Raw genomic sequence first — 21826 nt, 5'->3', positions numbered from 1 at the left:
CTAACTGATTAAATATGAAATTAATATTGGAAAATCTAACTAATAAATATGTAATACCATCTCCATCGCCAAGTTATAGTGGGAATATAAGGGTTTTAAGCATTTAAAAAAAATCAGAAAAAGGATAAAACGCTTACATACTGGGTTGATAAACTCTTGTGGAAGAACTTCTCCCTTTTGGATATATAACCACGTGGCAGCACTTAATTGGAAGAAGCTTTTGGCAAAAAATATGTTCACCTCGTTTTGGGCTTCAGAAGGAAATTTTTTAAAAAAATCAGCCCATTAAATCAGCCCATTTAACACTTTAACAACTCCTAAAGAGTTTGAGAGATGGACTTCAAAAAAGAGAAGGGATTCTTAATTTTTAAAGATGTCAAATTTAATATTAAATAATGTTTAACAATCCCTCATGAGTATGAAGGTGGAGATGCTCTAATATTATATTTTCTTCCAAACGATTATTAGGCGAAACGTTTTAAAAACATTTTCAAAAATGTGAATGAATGGGCCGTATTTTCGTTTGAGCTTTTGGATGTTTTATAAAGAAAATAAAATGTGACGGGTCGGGTATAAAAGATCCGCGTGTTTATCCGTTTTTAATTTCTTCGAGTATTTATAATTGTTAAACAGAAAAAATTAAAAAAATATACTGAGTCACATTTCTTAACAAATCATGTTTTGCAAATTCAGCATCTTTGCCATATCACATTTGACGTGGAATAAATGTCATTATTAACGGGATAAAGAGCTCCAGGGAAGCGATCTAGTCAGCGAAATTAAAATAAATAAGCGATTTTTTAATATTTTCATTAATCTATATTCCCATTTAGTATATAGGATCCCCAGTAAACTTCCTTCAATTAATATAAAAAATTTTAGTTATCAATTATTTTAAGATTAAGAAAATATCTATTTTATCATAAATAAAAATGAACCATACAATGACTTCGTTGGGTAGGCAATTTGTACGATGCTTGGATATGTGAAGATTTGGTCCACTTCTAGGGATCCACTTGATTGTTACTCTTCCATTTATTTTCTAAATGCTTGGAGTCTTTGGACTGTGGAGCAAAGGTTATCCATTAAGGAGTACTTATCCCACGTGAAATACTCACAGCCAAAGATTCGCAATATTATACACAAAATTGTCACTAATCCGACCATAAATAAAATAAACGACAAGATTAATTATTATGAATTTAAAAAGCCTATTTGACATCTTTCAGATTGGCTCGGGAGACAAATCCTCTTAAATAAATATCACCTAACTTACTTTTTAAAGATAATTTTTGGTTCGTGGCTATTAAATTAAAGAAGCCAAAACTTTTCAACTTTTGCTTCGATTATAAGGCTCTGAATGAATAAACAATGATTATCACAAGCTATCATAAAGACTAAAGGAAGTAGAATCACTATCAATTATATTCTCATAAACTATATTGAGAAAATTACGAAAAAGGATGATTATCCATGTTAGAGGACAGATATTTTTTTTTAATTTCATATACTTGATTGATTAAAATATGGTTTCATATCTGAAACCTAAATACACATATTATATTTGTATTATAGCTGAAATTATGACGATCAAAATCTATAAATAAAAATAAATAGAGAACTTTATAAATAAAAATAAACAGAGAACTTTGGTTGTTTTTTTTATTGTAGAAGATTGGAAAATGATTATCAAACAATAATCAAAAAAATTGTTGTTCAACAAGATCAAATATGATTCATGAATGGTTTTAACATAAAATTTGCGGAGTAAACTTAATAGTTTTATAAAAATAAAAATAAGTATTTTAGTACAAAGCTAGTTGCAATAAGAAATGGTCGTCGAATGTTTTTTTACTCTTTGTCCTTGTTTTGATTTTATACTCCACGATTGTGTTTAATTTTACCGTTTATTTCATCTAATTAACCATATATTGTTTTAATTCCAAGGCTCCAACCATCAAGATCAAATGCCTTAATTCACTAGTTTGAATGAGTATTTGGTCTGGCTGAGATTGACTAACAGATTTGCAATTAATAACCTTTCAGCATTTGATACCTTTCAGCTCGGCTTGTCAGCTCATATACTTTCTTGATTTTGTCTGGTTTTTAATTATTGGGCTTATTTTTAGTAGACTGAATTTTCACCCTCACTGTTAGCCCTCTAATTCATTTGAAAGATATTTGGACCATTTGAAAGAATTCAAGGAGTTATCATTTATCTAACTAAAATCCTGGCAAACAAACTTTTTTTTTTTTCCTTTTTTCCCTTGCAAATCACTTGATTTTTGATTTGTTATCTGGATTTTCTCCGCTAATCTTTCTATCTACTTTCCTTTCTCCTTACCACTTTCTTCTTTAGATTCTCTTCTTTCCTCTTCAAATTCTTCATAATTCCAAGCTTCTCTTTTATCGATAAGTTGTTTCTCATGCGATTATTTTATTGCTTCTCTAGATATCTTCTTTCTCTAGAAACTTTTTTCCTATAGCGCTGTTATGGATATTTTCGTCAAGTACCGTTAGCTTCTTCTTACTACGCTAACTATCGACCATGACCATAAGATGGTTGATACCACTGATGGTTGTTGGACCAATTTTTAATGCAGCCCAATAACTCATTAAATATTGCTAAGTGTGAAAAGAAATTGATGCAGCGCATCATTACCTTGTCTTACACATATTAAGTTTTTGTGCTAGACAATGATTCGGTTTTCTATTTCTTTTGCGTTTTTTTACTTATCGATTGTTTTTCTTTTTCTCTTAAAAGTTATATTTCCTCTTTATATTAGGTTAGATGTTAACCTAATCGTTGAACTATTATTATAAATAGGTTTCTAGATATTTGTAAGAGATCAGCCATCTTTGAATTGAATTTATAAAAGAGTTTTCTCTTATTTTGAGCTTTTGCAATAAGAGTACTCTTCAAAACTCAACCCTAGTTTTGATCTATCGGTGATACATCAAAACATATCCCACTTATTCTTGAGCTTCTCGGGAAACTCTTAGAACAAGTTATCGTTACTAGCTTTCGCTTCTACATCAGAAATGAAACCCAACAGCTCATTAATATGTGAGGACATATCAAAAATCCTACATTGAAACTTTGAAAAAAGTTGGAGTGATATAAATATATAGACACAACTATGTCTTTAATCAAAAGTGTGAAGGAAAACCAAAGGATGTTCTTTTTAAGCCACGTTTTGGTTAACATTTCTCATCCAAAACATAATGATTTTTGGTCCAGATTCGAATTGAATTGATGACTTAATTCAGTCAACAGTCAATCCCGAAAATCTTGCCAATTGAATTGACGACTTCAATGAGTCAACAGTCAATGATCAATTGCTAAAATCTTGCCAAAAATCATGGCCAGTTAAAGCGTCATTAACACGCAAATTAATTGTGGATTCCTGTCAAAGCTCTCTTCTCATAGGCTATATATATGAAGCATGGAAAACCACATCATGCTAACGACATATGGAAAACCACATCATGCTAACGAAGCATGAAAAACCATTGGTCACACAGACATTTATGTGGTTTGCCTCAACCACCAAGCGATGAAGATCATCTTTTCTTCCAGGCATGACCCGCAGTATAATATAGTCGAACCCTATGTCTCCGCACAGGTCGATCACCTCGTTCGAACTACTCTACAATCATTAGCCAAGCAACTGAGATGAACAAACAAGTATGCTGGTGCTTCATCTAATGTTTTCTTTAATCAATTCACTTTCTCATGCTCCTATCTATATGCATCAATCATATTAGTGTTCGTACTTCGTGACACAAATTAACCAGAGTAGATCTAGATTCAACACATCAAAGATAAATAAATAGAGCAATATAAGCCAAGATCTAATCCTCACCTTGACATTTTTGCAGACCTGGAGCAAGGAGAGTGCGTGACGAAAGAATCAAAAATTCAACAAGAAGGTTGGGATTCTCAGTGACTTTTTCTCTCTCCGACAGCGGACAGCGGCGGCAGCGCAACGTCGGCGGTTGGCAGCATGATGGCGACGGATCAGCGGCGGCGGCTGAGAGCAGAGGGAATCTCTGTCTCTCAGAACTCTGTCTCTCTTTCTCTCTCTCTCTCTCCCTCTCTCTCTCTCTCTCTCTCTCTCTCTTTCTCTCTCTTTTCTCTGTGTGGCTGTAAATGATGATGAGGGGAAAAGTGAGAGGGATGCTCTCTATTTATAGGGAGAGAGGAGGGGTTGCTGGGGCGGGCTGGCTGCTGGGCCTGAGAATTGGGGATGTTACAACTCTTCCCCTATTGGAAAGAATTTGTAACCGAATTCAGTCCCTCCTCATATGTTTCCATTCCGTCCTGAAAGAGTTCAGGGTACTTGTTTCTCATCTGATGCTCCCGTTCCCATGTCTCCTCGCGAATATCATCTCTTTCTCAACTGACTTTCACCATTTTGGTCTTCTTACCATCAATCTTATTCTCTCCGAATTCCAAAATCTTAGACGGCTTACTTAGAACTGTTAGATTCACTTCCAGGTTGATTGGTGGGTTAGGCAGAATGGACTCTGGTTACATACTAACTTTCTAAGTAGCGAAATGTGTAGCGAAATGTGGAATACAACATGAAGTTCATATAACTCTTGAGGCAGCTGGAGTCGATATGCTACTTCACCAATTCTTTCGACTATGGGGTAGGGTCCCATATACCTCGGCTTAATCTTTTGCAGCTTCTGGGGCCTTTCATTTCCTCTAAAGGCTCAGTTTCAGATACAATACATCTCCCACTTCAAATGACAAATCTCTCCGACGCATGTCTCCATAACTTTTCTGGCGGTCATGAGCCTCTTTCAACCTTGACTTAAGCAATTTCACTTTCTCAGCGGCATCCTTTAACAAATCAGGACCCATTTCTCTCAATCCCCCCCCCACGGTTGTCTAACAGAGTGGCCTACGGCACGGTCTTCCATACAGTGCTTCATACGGAGCCATTCTGATGCTAGAATGATAACTGTTATTGTAGGAAAATTCCGCCAACGGAAGATACTTCCCCCAATTTTCTTCCCAGTCCAGAACACAAGATCTCAATAAGTCTTCCAAAAGTCTGAATTATCTTTTCTGATTTTCCATTGATTTAAAGATGAAAAACCGTACTCAGATGCACTTTCGTTTCCAACGTTTTCTGAAACCCTTTCTAAAACGAAGCTGTGAATTTCGCATCCCGGTCTGACATAATGCTGACCATAACTCCATGTAGTCTCACAATCAGGTTCAAATATTTTTGTGCCAAATTTTATGCTCCAGCAGTTTTCCGTATTGGCACGAAATGAGCAGACTTAGTAAGACAGTCCACAATTACCCAAATTGCATTTTTTTATCCAATATCATCGGTATACCTGTCACAAAATCCATGGTTACAATGTCCCATTTCTATTCTGGTAATGGTAAAATCTGAAGTAATCCACTAGGTGCCATGCGTTCCGCTTTTACTTGCTTACACATTGCATATTACAAGATCCATTTTTCTATGTCCCTTTTCATTCTTCCCTAATTATAGTATCTGTTCAGGTCGTGATACATCTTGGTATTTTTCGGATGAATGAAAATTTTTGAATTATGAGCCTGGCTCAACACTTCTTTTCTCAACTCCTCGTTGTTCGGAATACAAACTCGATTCTTATACATATAAGCTTAATTATTCGATGTGTGGTATCCAATCACCTGTTTCTCGACCATTTTTTTCAAAGCGTCATCCTTTCCGTGTTCCTATCAAATTTTCTGCAGTAGATCCGCATTTTCTAAAGCTTCTAGCTCCATGAAATTTTCTTCCCCTTCCATCACACACAACTGATGACTCGCTAAGGTCGCAGTTAGATTCTCCATTTCCTTTTTCTTAGCGATATAGCTTATGCGTTGGTTCAAAGCATCTGACACTTGATTAACCTTTCCCAGGCGGTAGGCAATATCCAGATCATAATCTGCCAACAATTTCATCCCTCTTCGCTGCCTCAATTTCAAATCACTTTGGGTGAAAACACATTTCAAGCTCTGGTGATCCGTGTATATTTGCACCTTCTCCCCGTACAAATAGGTGTGCCAGATTTTTAAAGCGAACACAACTGCTGCTAACTCCAAATCATGAGTGGGTCGTGCTTCCGCAACTGTCTCGAGGCATATGCTATGACTTTTCTTTCTTGCATAATTGCGCCATCTATACTCGTTCCACATGCATCAGTTTAGACCTCATACGGTATTACTGTCCTTGGAAGTACATATACTGGAGTTTTGGTCAAACACTTCTTCATCTCCTCAAAACTTTTAACTTCGAGCCTCAATCCATTCAAATTTTTCATCTTTCTTAACCAAACTCAACAATGGCTTTGACAAACTCGCAAAATCTGATACAAACCAACAGTAATATCCGGCTAGTCCCAAAAATCTATGGACCTCAGTAACACTTTTAGGAATAGGCCATTCTGTCACAGCATCAATCTTTTCCAGATCCGCTGCTACTCCTTCTTCTGAAATAACATGACCGAGAAATCCTATTTTCTTCTGCCAAAAGCTACACTTGCTTAATTAAGGGAAGAGCTGATCCTGAAGCACTAATTACAGATGTCAAGCATGCTCCCTTTCATTTCTCGAGTAACCAAAATATCATCAATGAAAACAATCACACACTTGTCCAAGTATATTCAAAAAAGATTGTCCATCAATTTCATAAATGCACAGGCACATTCGTCAATCCAAACGGTATCACAATAAACTTGAAGTGTCCTTAACGGGTTCGGAATGCCATTTTCTTTATGTCCTCTTCAGCTATCTGAATTTGATGGTAGCCTGATGCTAAATCAACTTTCAAAAACCACGATGCTCTTTGCAGTTTATCCAACAACTCATCGATTCGTGGTAACGGATACTTGTTCTTAATTGTCACTTTATTCAATCTTCCATAATCGATACAAAAATGAAAACTCTCATCTTTCTTCTTTACGAATAACAGTGATGCTCTCCATGGTGAACTGCTTGGTGAGATAAAAGCTTTGTCCGTAAGGTCTTCCAATTGCTTCTTCAATTCTACCATTTCAACTGGTGCTAACCGATATGCAGCCTTCAAAATAGGGGCCGTCCCTGGTTCTACCTTGATAGTGAAATCATCTCCTCATGACGGTGGCGGTCTAGTCAACAGTTCAAATAGGTGTGCGTACTTGTTGGCTACTGGTATATCTTCTAATCTCTCCATCTCTCCTTCTCCGGTCATGGATTTCGCCGTTAGATACGCCTCACATCCTTTCTCCATTAAATCTGTGGCATTAATCATCGAGATTATCGACACACCAGTGTCCGTCTTAATTCCTTGGAACGTTAACATTTCTTCTGGTCGTGGTATATAGGCTCGCGTCTTCTTACTGTCCATAATGACTTGGTAGTGCGTCAGCCAGTCCATTCCGAGAATTACGTCATATTGGCTCAACTTCATCTCCATTAAATTCTAGAAACTCTGCTCCTTCTAGCAGAACTGCTACATCCTCATGCACACCAATAAACCTCACTTGTTTGGTCCCGACAGTCTCAATTGCTTTCAACTTTGGTATGAACTTTCCAGTAAAAGTCCAACACTTAGTCAACATCGGGCTAACGAAACTATGCATAGCACCAGTGTCAAACAAAGTGTAAGCTATCGCTCCCCCTATGGAGACAGATCCTATATAATTTTTATATTGATGTCTAAGTATGCAATTTCTATTTTACACAAATTCACAAGCATCACGACCAGCTTTTTTAAATTAAATTAATTCATTTACGTACCAACTATTGGTGCTGCTCCTTCATTCTCAGCAAGCGCATACACATATAGTCCTACAGCTTGCCTCTTAGCCGGTGGTGCTGGTAACGATCCTTGATAGGCTGTGGGGCCAGTTGATTGAGCGGAAACACCTTGCACACCTTGGCATAATGTTCATGCTTTCCACACCGGTGACACTGATCGCCCTTTCCAATAGCACATCAATCCTTCTGGAGGTGTCCACCTCTTCAACACCCAAAGAATCTGATTACTCTACAACATCCAAAGTGTTTCTTTTCACAGCGGTTACACATTCGAGCGTTCTCGGAAGGAATGCTTCCAGACATGTCAATCCAAGTCCTCTTTCGTGTCTCCTGAACACGAGTAGCACGAGCCTGAATGCTCCTGGTCTTCTTCAGCTCTTCTTCAATACCAACTTCCTGAATAGCAGCTGTTTCCACTAACTCCACCAAGCTTGAGTACTTCTTGATCGAACAACGATTCTTCAGCTCCAACCTCAAATCTTTCATGAACTGACAAACCTAATCAGCCTGAGTGAAACTCTTCCTTGAGAATCTCTTTAATCTGTTGAATTTCTCCTTGTACTCTCTCACACTAATATTTCCTTGGCGCAAATCCTCAAAAGCACTTTCTATATGGTCCATTGCCTCTGGTGAAAAATACTCACGAGAAAATTCATCCTTGAAGTCATCTCATGTCAGCTCATAGTGTCCATGGACTCCTTCTACCACACCTTTCAACCAAACCAGCACCTCGTCTCTCAAGTTCTGATCCGCTAACTCCCTTCGATAACCTTTTGGGCATCTCATGCACTCAAAATTCTTTTCCAACTTCTTCCTCCAATTGTCAGCAGTGACAGGGTCAAACTTTCCCCCAAATGATTCTATGTTCATGTCTTTCAAGTGCCTTATTGCCTCATAATATGTTAGTCCAAACGCATTAGGCTGCACTGGAGGCGATGGTGGCACAATCTGTTGATGAAGCGGTGGAGGTGCATACTGTTGTTGCACATCCACTGGTGGCAGCACCAATTGCTGCTGATCATACGCTGTAGACGGCACAAACTAATAATGAGCAGGCGCAGGAGGTGGTACATTCTTCTGCTGAACATCCACTAGCGGGTTACGCTCATTCTGAAAGTTACCAAACATTTCCTGGTAACGACGCAACTCTTCCAACAATGCAGCATGAGCTTTAGCTGTTACCTGAGCAGGGTTCGCCCCATTGTGGTTTTCATCAAGCACATTGTTCCAACTCTCATTTACACTTCCTTGAGGTGAATTGACTTCATCCTGGTTCACTGGTGGAATTACAGCATGGACTGGACCTTTTTTGGCTTTCAGAGGCATCTGAAAATAGAATAATAAGAGAATCAGCAAGCATGTCGACCCGGTCCCGTCTAGACTAATCTTCCTACGAATAAAATCATCACATAATGAAAAAAACATTCTAGGTGGTGATTTTGTAGAACTTTAAAAAATCCACAAAGTTTTTTTTTAATTCGAAATTCAGAAAACCGTTTTTTTTTACTATTAATCCTAGAACTACTTTTCCTGATACCACTGTGTGAACACCCGACCCATCTACCAGACGAACCAGCCTAAACACCCGACCCATCTACCAGACGAACCGGCCTAAACACCCTCGATTTCATATCGGTTTACCACATTTACCAAATCCGAATAATACTTTTACTCCATTAATACATTCAAAGTCTTGCAAATAAAATCCATAACTTAATTTTTAAATAAACCGAAGCAAATGCAATTCTAGTCTTTAAAAGAAATAACTGAAATTCAAATAAAACTTCAGAAAAACCCTTCCAAATCAGCACACCACTAGGGACTACTCCTTGTATCCTTCGAGAGCGTAATCTTCATACTCACCTGAAATTAAGAATGAAGGGTGAGCTGTTGGGAAATTACTCAGTGAGGACCAAACCCACACTTTCACTACATTTATCCATCTATTTCCAAGATGCGAAGCCTAAAACTAAACATGTAACAAGCAGAGCTCTACAAGCACACAAGCAATTTCATGCGCACCGGATCATAATGCTAACAAGGCATAGAAACCACATCATGCTAATAAAGCATGGAAAACCATTGGTCACACAGACATTTATATGATTTACTTCAACCACCAAGCGATGAAGATCATCTTTTCTTCCAGTCATGACCCCCAGCATACAATAATCAAATCTTGTGTCTCCACACCGGCACTACAAGAAAATAGTTATATTGTGACAAAAAATTTGGTTACAATAAATATTATTTCATAACAATAAAGATATTGTGACGTCTTTGTAACGATTTGAAAATGGTAACAATATGATCGTCACAAAAAAATTTTGGTAACAAAAACGTCACAGCGTTTGCTACGAATTTAAATAGTAATCATTTCATCACAAACTGTAACAATATAAACAAGTAGCAAAATTATTACAATTAGCTACTAAAAATAACATCACAAAATCGTCTTATTATGTGACTATCAATAAGTCATAATTCCGTTGCTCATTTGGGTGAAATTCTAGTCTCAAATTGTTACAAGAAAAGACTAAAAAGTGATCACTAATACGTCCTCATTTACGACTATTTCTGTCTCAAATTTGTCACACTTTATCACTAAATTATCATCATAAATACCCTTTAAATAGCTGATTTATCATATTAAATTTGGTTCTATTTTTCACTAAATTATCATCACAACATTTCATTTTAATTAAAAACTGATTTTTAATCTCAAATTTGTTACAAATTTACATAGTTATTTTTAAGATTAACTACCAAAGTATGTCAAAAAAGAAAAAAAACATACATATTAATAACCGTATACAGTAATAAAAATTATATCAAAATCTAAACTAACAATTTGAAAATAAATTACAAAAGGAAACATAAAATAATACTGTTCTCATATGCGGCTTTCTGATCTGCTCAAAGTTTAATCCCTAAGCTACTCTGCAAGAGCACAGATGTGCAGTTGTAGTATAATAGGGGTCGAACCACAGAGACGAGAGATTCGCTCAATAAACTCTATAGGCTTGAATTACGCTAAGAAAACACAATGAAATTAAAAGCAACAATGAAAGCAAAACGGTTGTAAACTCGATGGAAAAGAATTAGGCTCAGGATATTTCTCAGGAAATCACAGAATGCAGATTAATCGATAAATCAGGGTTCAGGGTTAAGCACAGTTCTTGAACTCAAATCACGAAATTATAATTAACCAACTTCCGTTGCGAGAATTATCTAAGTCTAAATCCTATAATTCCAAATTCCTTTGCAAATCCTAAAGACATAAACCAGCTTTAATGCTCAAGTTCGATATGTTCACAAAGTATCTAAACCGAATTCCTTTGCGAATAGCTACTTTGCTCACCCTAGGTTCTTTCCAGTTATTCAATTACACTTCCGTGTCAATCAATTAACCTAAGATCTAAGTTCTAGGTGGCCAGTCTAGAATTACTTTAAGAACAACCTATAGTGAAGAACTAAATAGATTATGAACCCTAACTAATCAATCAATCCAACATCTAATGAAATCCTTTATGAGAACCCTAAACCTAACAAGCAAACTACTCAGACATGGAGATTGAAGCAATAAACATGAATGAATAGATTGCAGAAAGCAGTAAATAGATTAATAAATAGGGATTCGAAATCTTCTCTCTCCGGAACAGAGTTTCAGACTTGTCTCCCCAAAAGCTCTCAAAAACAAAAGTTCTCTCTAAGAAAATCTAAGGTATCGATATAAGGTGGCTAAAAACCCTATTTATAACTTAAAAACACGTTTTGGGCTTCTTAGGGAATATTTGGAAACTTCTGGGTTCAACTCCTTCTTCAAACAGGAAACAAAATCGATTTTTCCTTATTTCTTCGATCGGTGTCGAGCGTCACTCTCCATGGTGTCGAGCGACACTAAAGCACAAAATCCATCATTGACGAATTTGATCCTGATTAAGCTCCAAAGTGCTCCAAAATCTCCAGTTAAGCTCCAAACGTACATAAGACCTGTAAAGACTCCAAAAGACTCGAAAAATACTAGAAAGACTCTATAAATAAGACCTATACCATGGTTAAAAACATTAAAACCATGATATATCAACTCCCCCAGACTTAGCATTTGTTTGCCCTCAAGCAAACAGAACACCAAATAAGAGAAAGAGGATTGAAAACGCAGAGACTCAACCTTTCACTGGAACATCGCTTTTGACCGATCGCCCTGCAACTCAACTACTGCTTCATCATTCCAAATCGAACCACCATGTACTTTTCCGCAGACATTCACAGCTTCCCAGATTAAGTCCAAAATTCCACAGCATTGTCCATAAACCCTCATCGCTGGGTCTCACTGATGATTCAGATGCCAAGAACCTTCTAGACTCTTTCCCGTACTATACTTTGACAAATCAGCCATACACACTTTGGTACTTTTTCTCTCCCCCAGACTTATTCTTTTCACACACTCATCATCTTTTTTTTTATGGCATATACTCGATAAGGGTAAAGCTGCGAGTACTGATGGTGTTTGCCATTGATAACACCGTATTTTGACCACTTTTATGGATCGTTTTGAAATACTTTTTCTATGTTTTCAATTACTTTTAAGTACTTTTATTACGTTTTTCTAGTATTTGTAGTTCCAAGACTCTTTTCAGGTAACTTAGGGAAAAGCTTAACAAAATGGATAGAAAACCAGATTTCAGCTCAGAGTCAAACCGTCAGAAGTTCACCCCTGATTGAAGACTTTCTCACCGTCTGATCCAGCTCAAATTTGGAGACCTTAAAGATGGAAGTATCAGCTTTCCATTGTACTTTACAGCTTGGCAATCCAACGGTTCAATCAAAAGATACGTGAAGAGCAAGATGTCCCGTAAACCAGCCGGCAAGCACTTCCACCCGCGGCCAAACACTCATTCCCCACGGTCAGGAGCATCCCAACCGCGGCCAAACACTTGTTCCCCGCGGTCACACTTGTCACGACCGCGGCCATCAACCTCCGAGCCCAAAAAGCCCATTTCTGAAGCCCACATTTGGAGAAACCCTAAGTGACGTCCAGAGAGGTCTTGAGCATTATAAATACATGTCTTAGGAACCCTATATCGTGGAACCGAATACCATCTATCATTACTTCATATTTTTATTGTTTTTGCTTTAGCTTTTAGGGAGAGAGAGATTTGTTCTCTTGAACCCTTGTTCTTTCTTCGTGATCTCTCCTCAATGGATCAGAATTCAATTCCGAACCACCACAAAAGAGGACTTCGCAGCCACTACAAATCAATTCGCGAAGGTTTAGAGGAACAAGGATTCTGCTGGGAGACCTTGTCAACTTACAATGCCCACGGAGATATCCATGATCCTCTCTTTGATGAAGATATGTCGTCTGTCTCCCAAACCGAGATTGATGATATGCTTCAGGAGCTCAATGAATCAATGGATGATGGGTATTGGGTATCTAGTGAAGTAGGTGGACAATCCTCCATCAAGTTTGTTAGAAAGAGCCCATCAAATGAAATTCCTTTGGATCATCACGTCATGGAAGCCAGCCATCAAGAAAAAGGAGAACCTCTTTCCATCCCTAGTGACGATCTCGTCTCTGCCGATTCATTCAAGTGTTTTGGAGACGACAAACAAGATCATAAGTCCCTTCCTCTTGATGAACCAAAGCCTTTTTCTCCTTCAGCTCCTCACCACCTTGAATGTAAGACAGACCACGTGGAAGATAAGACACTAATGGTGACATTTAAACCACCATTGGAGGCGCTTTCTAAGACGAAGGATTCCGAGAAGTTTGATGCCCCATTCTCAATCAAGGAAGTGAAATTTCGTGATTCTCTTTGTGAATCTGGACCTGATGTGAATCTCATACCAAAGACCATTGCGGAGAATACAGGTATTTCGATTTTTCATCCCTCTAAGATTTATATTCACTATGGAGATTTTTCTGGTGCAGCTCTACTTGGTTCCACCGGTTCCCATGCTATGGAGATGAGAAACAATGCAACAAAACCCTTGATACTTGGTATTTCGTTCCTAGCATCTGTTGGAACACTCATCAACTACCTGCATCAACATATGAGTTTCCTGAAGATCAACAAGAAAACCCCATACCCGGTGATTACTACAAGGAACTCTCATTGTCTGACAATAGGGAGCATAGATGATCCAATATTTGACCCTGGAGGAACTACAAAGGATGTTGGATACGTTCTAGAAAGAAGAGCACCCAAAGAAAATGCTGGATTTACAAGTTTGACAAACAAAGGTATTTTCCTATGCACACCTTTAACCAATGCTCATATAAGAGGTGATGCAGACGTAATTGAAGCAAGAGTGGAGTTTAAATGGCTCTCAAGACTCTTTTCCGAAGGCTCTCCACAAGGAAAAAGAATTGGAGACAAGAAGCAAGAGGATCTGAACATCTTTCATAGGACATTCGGCACCGCGGTCGCGTGTGCGCTACCAGCGGCCAAACAACCTTTCACCGCGGTCGCGACACTTCCACCAGCGGCCAATGCTCTTTTTACCAATTCTCCAACAGTTCAAGCCATGGCGACACCTCTCCAAGCAAACTGTCCTCACCTTGGATGCTTAACCATCTCCACCACTTCAGATCATAAAGAATCATCTGTCCTTGTATCTTGCAACATGGTTCAATGTCATGAAGTGAGAGAGACCTTATTCACCTCATCATACAAGCATCTAAGACGTTCTCCTGTCACAAGTGGTGTTGAAGACTCATACTTCAAAGAAGTTCCAAGACTGATTTTTGATCCTGGAGGAGGCTACCATCTCGAATCTGAAGACAAAATTTCCAATTGGAAATGGCGTTATAAGGGATATACAAAGGAAAACAAGGAGATGTCTAAAAAGACTTGTCTCAGGACAAGGTCTTCTTCATTTGAAATAAGTCTCGTCCAACACCAAAAGTCGAGCTAAACGACTTAAAACAGAAGCGCTTAATGGGAGGCAACCCATTTAGGTATTGTTTTCTTTAGGATTTTTCTTTCTTTTTCTTTTGATCTTTTTATTTTTCTTAGTTTCAGGTGTTTCTTATAAAACAAAAAAAAAAGCCAAAAAAAAAAAATCAAAAAAATCAAAAAAATCAAAAAACCCGAAAAAAAAATAAAAAGAAGGATGGTACCTGACTGCTCGGCCCAGCAGGAACCAAGGAGAAGCAGGAAGAGGCCGCGATATAAGCCCCTGCGGTCGCAGACGTTCTGACCGCGGGAAACCTATCATCGACCGCGGTCGCGTAGTTCTGACAGCAGCCAAGCGCTTGGTTGCCGCGGTCTTATAGCCCCTGACCGCGGCACTTGGTCGTTGACATCCAAACCCGACCCAAACCACCCCTTTCACCTCATTTCACCAATCACCCTCCACCTCATTCATCACCCTCCACCACCTTCATCACCACCCATCACCTTCCCAAAACCTCTTCGAATGAATCCGGTTCATCTCCACCAGCATCCCGGATCCAGGTAAGTTCTCTTTGTCCTTACCAATTCGATTATCTATGCATTTTTCTCATCCAATCTCGACTTTTTTCACACTGAGGACAGTGTGAATTAAGTCTGGGGGAGGATTTCATCCCTTTCTAACCACTTTTCTTTCATGAGTCTTGCATTATCTACACTTTTTGCATTTTCCTTAAAGTTTTTCAGAATCGGTTTTCAAAACAAAATATGTTTTAAAGGGAATGGTGAACATGAATCAATGATAGTTGACTGTGTGCTTTAGACTGTTCCTAGTGACATGCTCATTCATGATTTAGGACTAGACTAGGCGGTAGCTAAGCACATTTGAAACGAAGTACCCCAGAGGAATTTGAATGATTTCGATTTAGATGAAGGGATACACTAGCTCTGTTTTATTTGGACTTAATTTTGACTTAATTTTCTCATTGAAGCATTAGACCAGGGAAACGAATCATACATTCAGGACTCCTTTATCCTTTTACCACTCTCTGTTGATCCTGAATGGCTAGTTCATCTTTAGCTAGTTCCCCACCTTAACCAATCCTCTTTCAAACCACATGCACTCTTGTTTTCTATTGTCTTATATGCAGATAAGTGCAAAAACGTTGGAGAGAAAGAGGAACGACGCAGTTTTCAGTCACCAATGACAGAGACCTGCGATTTGCCGGAAGAGTTCCCGGAAGGATTCAACACAAGAGGAAGCTCAGTTTGCCTTAGAAAAATCTCAAATTTTGGTACAATCTTGTCATCTAGTCTCTCTCTCTTTAAAAGGCATTTCCTTTCCAAAAAAAAAAAAAAAAAAATCCAAAAATAAGAAAAGAAAGGAAATAAAAGCCTTAGAGAGTCTAGAGAGGTCGAATTTTAAGCCCCAAAGCAACTGGAGTTTGATTTATGGAGTTTGGAGATTGTTTTCTGATTCCCGGAAAAAAATCTAAGTCTGGGGGAACAGCTGTTTACAACAAAGGAGGAAGGATTATGCAACAACATTTGGCAAGAAGAAGTGACTGAAAACTGTGGTCATCAACAGATCCTTATCTCTCCTGCGGTTTTGCATATTATCTTGCATCCTCCAGATCTTCAGGTAACCCGAAACACTTTAACTCCACCACTTAAATAGCCCTTTAATGCCAAACGCCGTCTACCCTGGATGATGTCTTTAATGAGAACTCACTATTGAACTTAATGAATGTAGAGAGCTAGTTGACTGGAATCAAGATTTAAATTGTTTAAGTTTTGCATGACGGAAAAAGTGGACTAGTATCTCTTGTGCATTGGTGAGAATTTTCTAGACTAAGTTGTGGATTGATGCACTATCTTTGGTCCTAGCTTAGGAGTTCATGTCTATGAGATTTGTGCATTCCCTATTTTTGTTTTCACTTAACCAGTTTAGGCTTTTGCTTTGTTTGAGGACAAACAAAGGTTGAAGTCTGGGGGAGTTGATAACACCGTATTTTGACCACTTTTATGGATCGTTTTGAAATACTTTTTCTATGTTTTTAATTACTTTTAAGTACTTTTATTACGTTTTTCTAGTATTTGTAGTTCCAAGACTCTTTTCAGGTAACTTAGGGAAAAGCTTAACAAAATAGATACAAAACCAGATTTCAGCTCAGAGTCAAACCGTCAGAAGTTCACCCCTGATTGAAGGCCTTCTCACCGTCTGATCCAGCTCAAATTTGGAGACCTTAAATATGGAAGTATCAGCTTTCCAGTGCACTTTACAGCTTGGCAATCCAACGGTTCAATCAAAAGATACGTGAAGAGCAAGATGTCACGTAAACCAGCCGGCAAGCACTTCCACCCGTGGCCAAACACTCATTCCCCACGGTCAGGAGCATCCCGACCGCGGCCAAACACTTGTTCCCCGCAGTCACACTTGTCCCGACCGCGGCCATCAACCTCCGAGCCCAAAAAGCCCATTTCTGAAGCCCACATTTGGAGAAACCCTAAGTGATGTCCAGAGAGGTCTTGAGCACTATAAATACATGTCTTAGGAACCTTATATCGTGGAACCGAATACCATCTATCATTACTTCATATTTTTATTGTTTTTGCTTTAGATTTTAGGGAGAGGGAGATTTGTTCCCTTGAACCCTTGTTCTTTCTTTATCAATTTCGGTTTCTATTCTACTTATTAATACTATGTTTTTTATTTCGTTCATTATGTCTTAGTAGTTTTATTGTTGGGATTAAGGGATTTTCGATGGGGATTTATATGTTCGATGAGGATTCCATGAGCTTTTGAGCCGAATCTTAGAACTTTTTCTTCTGAATTCGTTTTTACTGCATGAGAGTAGCGTCATGAACTACAATCTGATCCAGATGCTTGGTGACACGAAAGTGTTCATCAGGTATCAGATCTAGTTTGGGAGAGCAAAACAAACATAGGAGTGGAAACCTACCTATGGGCGATTTGTGAATGCTGACGAGTCTTAAACATAATGCATCTCTTCTCTTCCAGGGCCAGAGTGGAAACCTACTGGTCAGGGTTGAGAGAGATAGTTGTCTATGATCACGACAGTGGCGTATTCATACGTCCGTGAGTCCAGTTCGAAAAGTTTAAGCTAAGATCTTATCAATTGTACTCTCTAGCAATGTTTTGAATCGTTCGTACCCCTGAGAAAACTTCCCTGAACCCCAACGCTTTCTTTTCCATTGATTTACACTGATTTTTCTTTCAAGGTTTAGTTCAATATTGTCTTTCCTTTTTAGTTCATTTTCATTTAAGCAATTAGATATCCGTTTTTTATATTTTTAGTCATTTTCGTTAAGTTTAGTTATTACGTCATTTAATTCCCGTATTCTCTTTTAATATTTTGTTTTTACATTTTTAAACACACTACCAAACCCCTACAAAACCGTTTTGGTTCTAGACTTCCTTACTTTATACTTATTTCAAAGGCTTTTTGCAGGAAAAGATCCTCCTTCCCTGTGGATTCGATCCCTAAGTACTACAATCGATCAGCTGTGCACATGCGGCTATTGATTTCAATTAGGGTAAAACTTGACAACCCTCACGACAGCACACATCAGCCATCGAGTCCCCGAGTTGTCCCCTTACCTTGTATCAAAGGTTTTCAGCGAATAGTTGGGTCATAGGAAACTTTCCTACCCCTCACTTCGTTCCTTTGTGTGATCATTCCAACTTAGAAGTGAAATAATGGGATCCTTGGAAATTTTCCTAGCCCTTCACTTCTAAGCGAAAACCATCTCAATCTTTTCGCCTTTTTCTTTCTTTCTTCACCTTTTTAGCTCATCACAGGGAGAGAAACACCAACATTAAATTTCACACAGGCTTTCATTTGTCAAGTATGAACGAGGAATCAAACTCTATGAACATCAGTCACATCAATGAGGTAAAAGAAAGAGTTCAGAAATTAGCTCAGGTTAGTGGATTCTGTTGGAAACATGGACGCCTCTAGTCAACTGGTCAGCCTCTGGATTTTTCATTAGTCGGATCTAGACTGAATCTGCAGCAGTGGTCACTTAGATGAAAGATCAGCACAATAATTCCAGGAAATGCATCATAATCTCCAACAGGTTTTGACTCAAAAACGTCTTGACACGACTGACTCTTAAGAGAAACAAACACAATGTCAGCAACTACCTCCCCCAGACTTGAACAACACTGTCCCCAGTGTTATCTAGTAGGAAGTTGGTGAAACAAAAGAAAGGAAACAAAGAAACGTAGGAAAAACAGAGAACTTACCTGGCTGCAATGATGGTGTCAAGCGACACTGATGATGGTGTCGTGCGACACTTGTTCTTCTCGTACCAAATTGCAGCAGACCAATCCGAATTTCTGGTTTGACTCCGGTTCCCTGATTTCCTAAATTTTATTTTTTTTTTTTGACTGGTGTCGACCGACACTGATGGTGATGTCGCTCGACACTAACCACTTCGTATCTGTTACACCTAAAACACAAAAACAGAAAATAAAAATCAAAAGAAACAAAAAGACTTATGTACAGACTTACCAGTGGATTACCTTCCACCAAGCGCTTGTTTTAAGTCATTAGCTTGACTTGATGGATGGGCTATGCATCTGGTGGATCAGTCAGTGGCAAAGAATGCCTCTGTGAAAGTCGTCTCATCCATGGTGGTGTGTAAGCGTTGTGTGCATGAGGTCGTCCAAGGAATACAGGAATAGCAACAGGGTGGGATCTGTGTTTGTGTGGCCTTGACCTTTGCTTTGGTGGAGATGAATAGAGTGAGATGTTTTGAACTTCCTGATCAACAGCAGTCACTGGTTCTGTAGACGTTTTCTTCAACTCAGGTTGATCTCTCACCTTCTCAGCATCAAACACGTTTTGATCTCCAACTATCACTTCAAGTATTGCACTGACTTGGAATGTCTGACCATCTATGGTTGAATCCTTCAGCCTCTCCATCTTGAAAGTCATGATGGTATCTCCCAAGTGGAGATCAAGGTTACCATGCTTGGCATCAATTACCGCTCCAGCTGTAGCTAAAAACGATCTTCCCAGGATAAGAGGATCTTTGGGTTCCTCTCCATATTCCAGAACCACGAAATCTGTAGGAATTATGCAATCACCAACTTTGATCGGAACATCCTCCAAGACACCTATTGGGATTCTTTTAGATCGATCTGCTAGGATCAAAGAGATCTTAGTTGGCTTAAAGTCAGTCATCCCAAGGCTAACAGCTACAGAGTGTGGCATGAGGTTGACACTCGAACCAAGATCACACAGCGAACTCTTGAACCTCTCTGAGAAGATAGAGCAGTCCAAAACAAAGTTTCCTAGGTCTGCGAGTTTCTCTGGAATCTTATTCTGAATCACAGCACTGACCTGTTCAGAAATCATCATCACTCTTTCCTCATGACTCAGAATATTAGTCACCATCTTCTTCACATAGTGTTTGAGAGTAGGAGCAATCTTCACAGCATCAACCAAAGGAATCTCAATCACAAGCTTCTCCATCAAAGCCTTGCATCTAGCATCATCTAGCTCCTGCTTAGACTTCCTAGGACTCCTTGGGTAAGGAACCTTAGGTGTGTAGACCTTTTCCTCAGCAGATTTCGGACTTTGAGCAATATCAGCTTCGCTCTGCAATTGGTGACGCGCGACACTGGTTGTGGTGTCGCTCGACACCGGCTCTGCAACTTCGAAATTTTCTTCAGATTCTTCCAAGTCCACGATTTCATCCTCAGAAATACCCTTTTTCAGCACAGAAGTCAACTTTTTACCACTTTTTAACGAGATGGCACTGTAGTAATGCCTAGGATTGGTATCAGTCTTCCCAGGAAAGAATCCGTCTTGCCTTTTTACAGACTCTGCAGTTTGGCAACCTGAGTATCAAGCTTCTTAACATGAGTGTTCAGAACTTCAATTTTTCCATTCAGATCCAGATACAGAGCATCAATCTTCCCATTGAAATCCACAGTCATCTTCTGCTGACCTTCCAAGATCTGTTCCAGCATAGACTTCACCTCATTATCTGAAGTTTGAGTAGGAGGAGAACCATAGTTCCTTGAAAAACTGTTGTTGGAGTAGGATGTCTGGTACTGAGGTTTGGAGCTGTAACCAGAAGAGTTCTGATTACCTGTGAAGGTACTCCTCTGATTATTTCCACTGTAATTCATGTTCCCTTGCTGAGTACCAAATCTCTGACCCTGAAATCCAGCTCCATTGATGAAGTTAACATCCTCTTCCTCAAGTGCTTCATCTGGTTTGAAATTTTTAACCTCTGCAGCGTATCGGACGGACTTCTTACCCACTAGAAGGCTATGCACAGAGTCAAGCTTAGCCTTCACCTCAGCAATCTGCGATCCATCCATGTTTCCACCCTGCTTCTTTCGCTGATAGTCTGCATTCTTGGTACTATTGCTAGATGCCAAGTTCTCAATAAGCACAACAGCGTCTTCAGGGTATCTGGTGTTGAAGTTCTCATTGCTTGAAGCATCAAGAGCCATCTGAGATCTCCAATCAACACCTCTGAAGAAACTACCTAGCAGCTGAACATCACCGAAACCATGATGGGGGCAATCTCTCTGATATGACTTGAATCTCACCCAAGCAGCTTTGAATGCTTCAGTTGGTCCTTGAGAAAACATTGAGATTTTGAGTCTCAGTTCCTCAGACCTGGCATCATCATAGAAATTGTGCAGAAAAGCATTCCTGGTCTCCTCCCAGGTAGTCAGCGAACCTGGTTCTAACTGCTTCAGCCAGTTAGTTGCTTCTCCAGCAAGAGAATAAGGAAACAGCTTGCAGAGGAGGAAATCATTGGACACTCCATTGTATTTGATGCTGGTGACCAAGTCCTCAAACCTCTCGATGTGATCCATAGGGTGCTCATGAGAGTGACCATGAAAGGGATGCTGACCCACAAGAGTGTAGTACACAAGTTTCAGCTCAAAATCGTTTCTTTGAAACGCAGGGACGCGAATCGCAGACTGATTTGCATAGAATTGCTCAGGCCTATTGTAGTCACCCAGCGTCCTGATGATGTTACCCTCTCCATCAAGTCGCTGGCCTCTCTCATTACACACATGACCATCTTGGTCTCTCCAGACTCCAGCATCATCATGAACCAATGCCAATGCGTTCTCCAT

At 39.1% G+C, this 21826-nt stretch overlaps 1 protein-coding gene, 1 non-coding gene and 1 pseudogene across 2 annotated transcripts; 1 reads left to right on the top strand and 2 right to left on the bottom strand.

The window, feature by feature from the left end:
* The window catches only part of LOC18025650, a 12338-nt pseudogene extending 7465 nt beyond the window's left edge, over window positions 1–4873 (bottom strand).
* LOC112089174 lies at window positions 3320–21826 on the bottom strand. The gene is made up of 6 exons (XM_024160150.1): window positions 21656–21826; window positions 21530–21592; window positions 20674–21430; window positions 18962–20563; window positions 3867–9990; window positions 3320–3650 (listed from the first exon to the last, which is right to left on the bottom strand). The coding sequence occupies exons 1-4, from the start codon at window positions 21824–21826 to the stop codon at window positions 19290–19292; spliced, it is 2265 nt and encodes a 754-aa protein (XP_024015918.1). The 3' UTR covers window positions 3320–3650; window positions 3867–9990; window positions 18962–19289.
* LOC112089593 lies at window positions 21243–21349 on the top strand. Its single transcript, XR_002901226.1, has one exon. It is a non-coding gene; the product is annotated as a small nucleolar RNA R71 (small nucleolar RNA).

This window comes from Eutrema salsugineum, unplaced genomic scaffold, assembly GCF_000478725.1.
Source record: "Eutrema salsugineum unplaced genomic scaffold, Eutsalg1_0 scaffold_12, whole genome shotgun sequence".
NCBI classification, from domain to species: Eukaryota; Viridiplantae; Streptophyta; class Magnoliopsida; order Brassicales; family Brassicaceae; genus Eutrema; species Eutrema salsugineum.
Note: the sequence above shows the minus strand (reverse complement) of the source record. Positions and strands in the feature narration are given on the sequence as shown.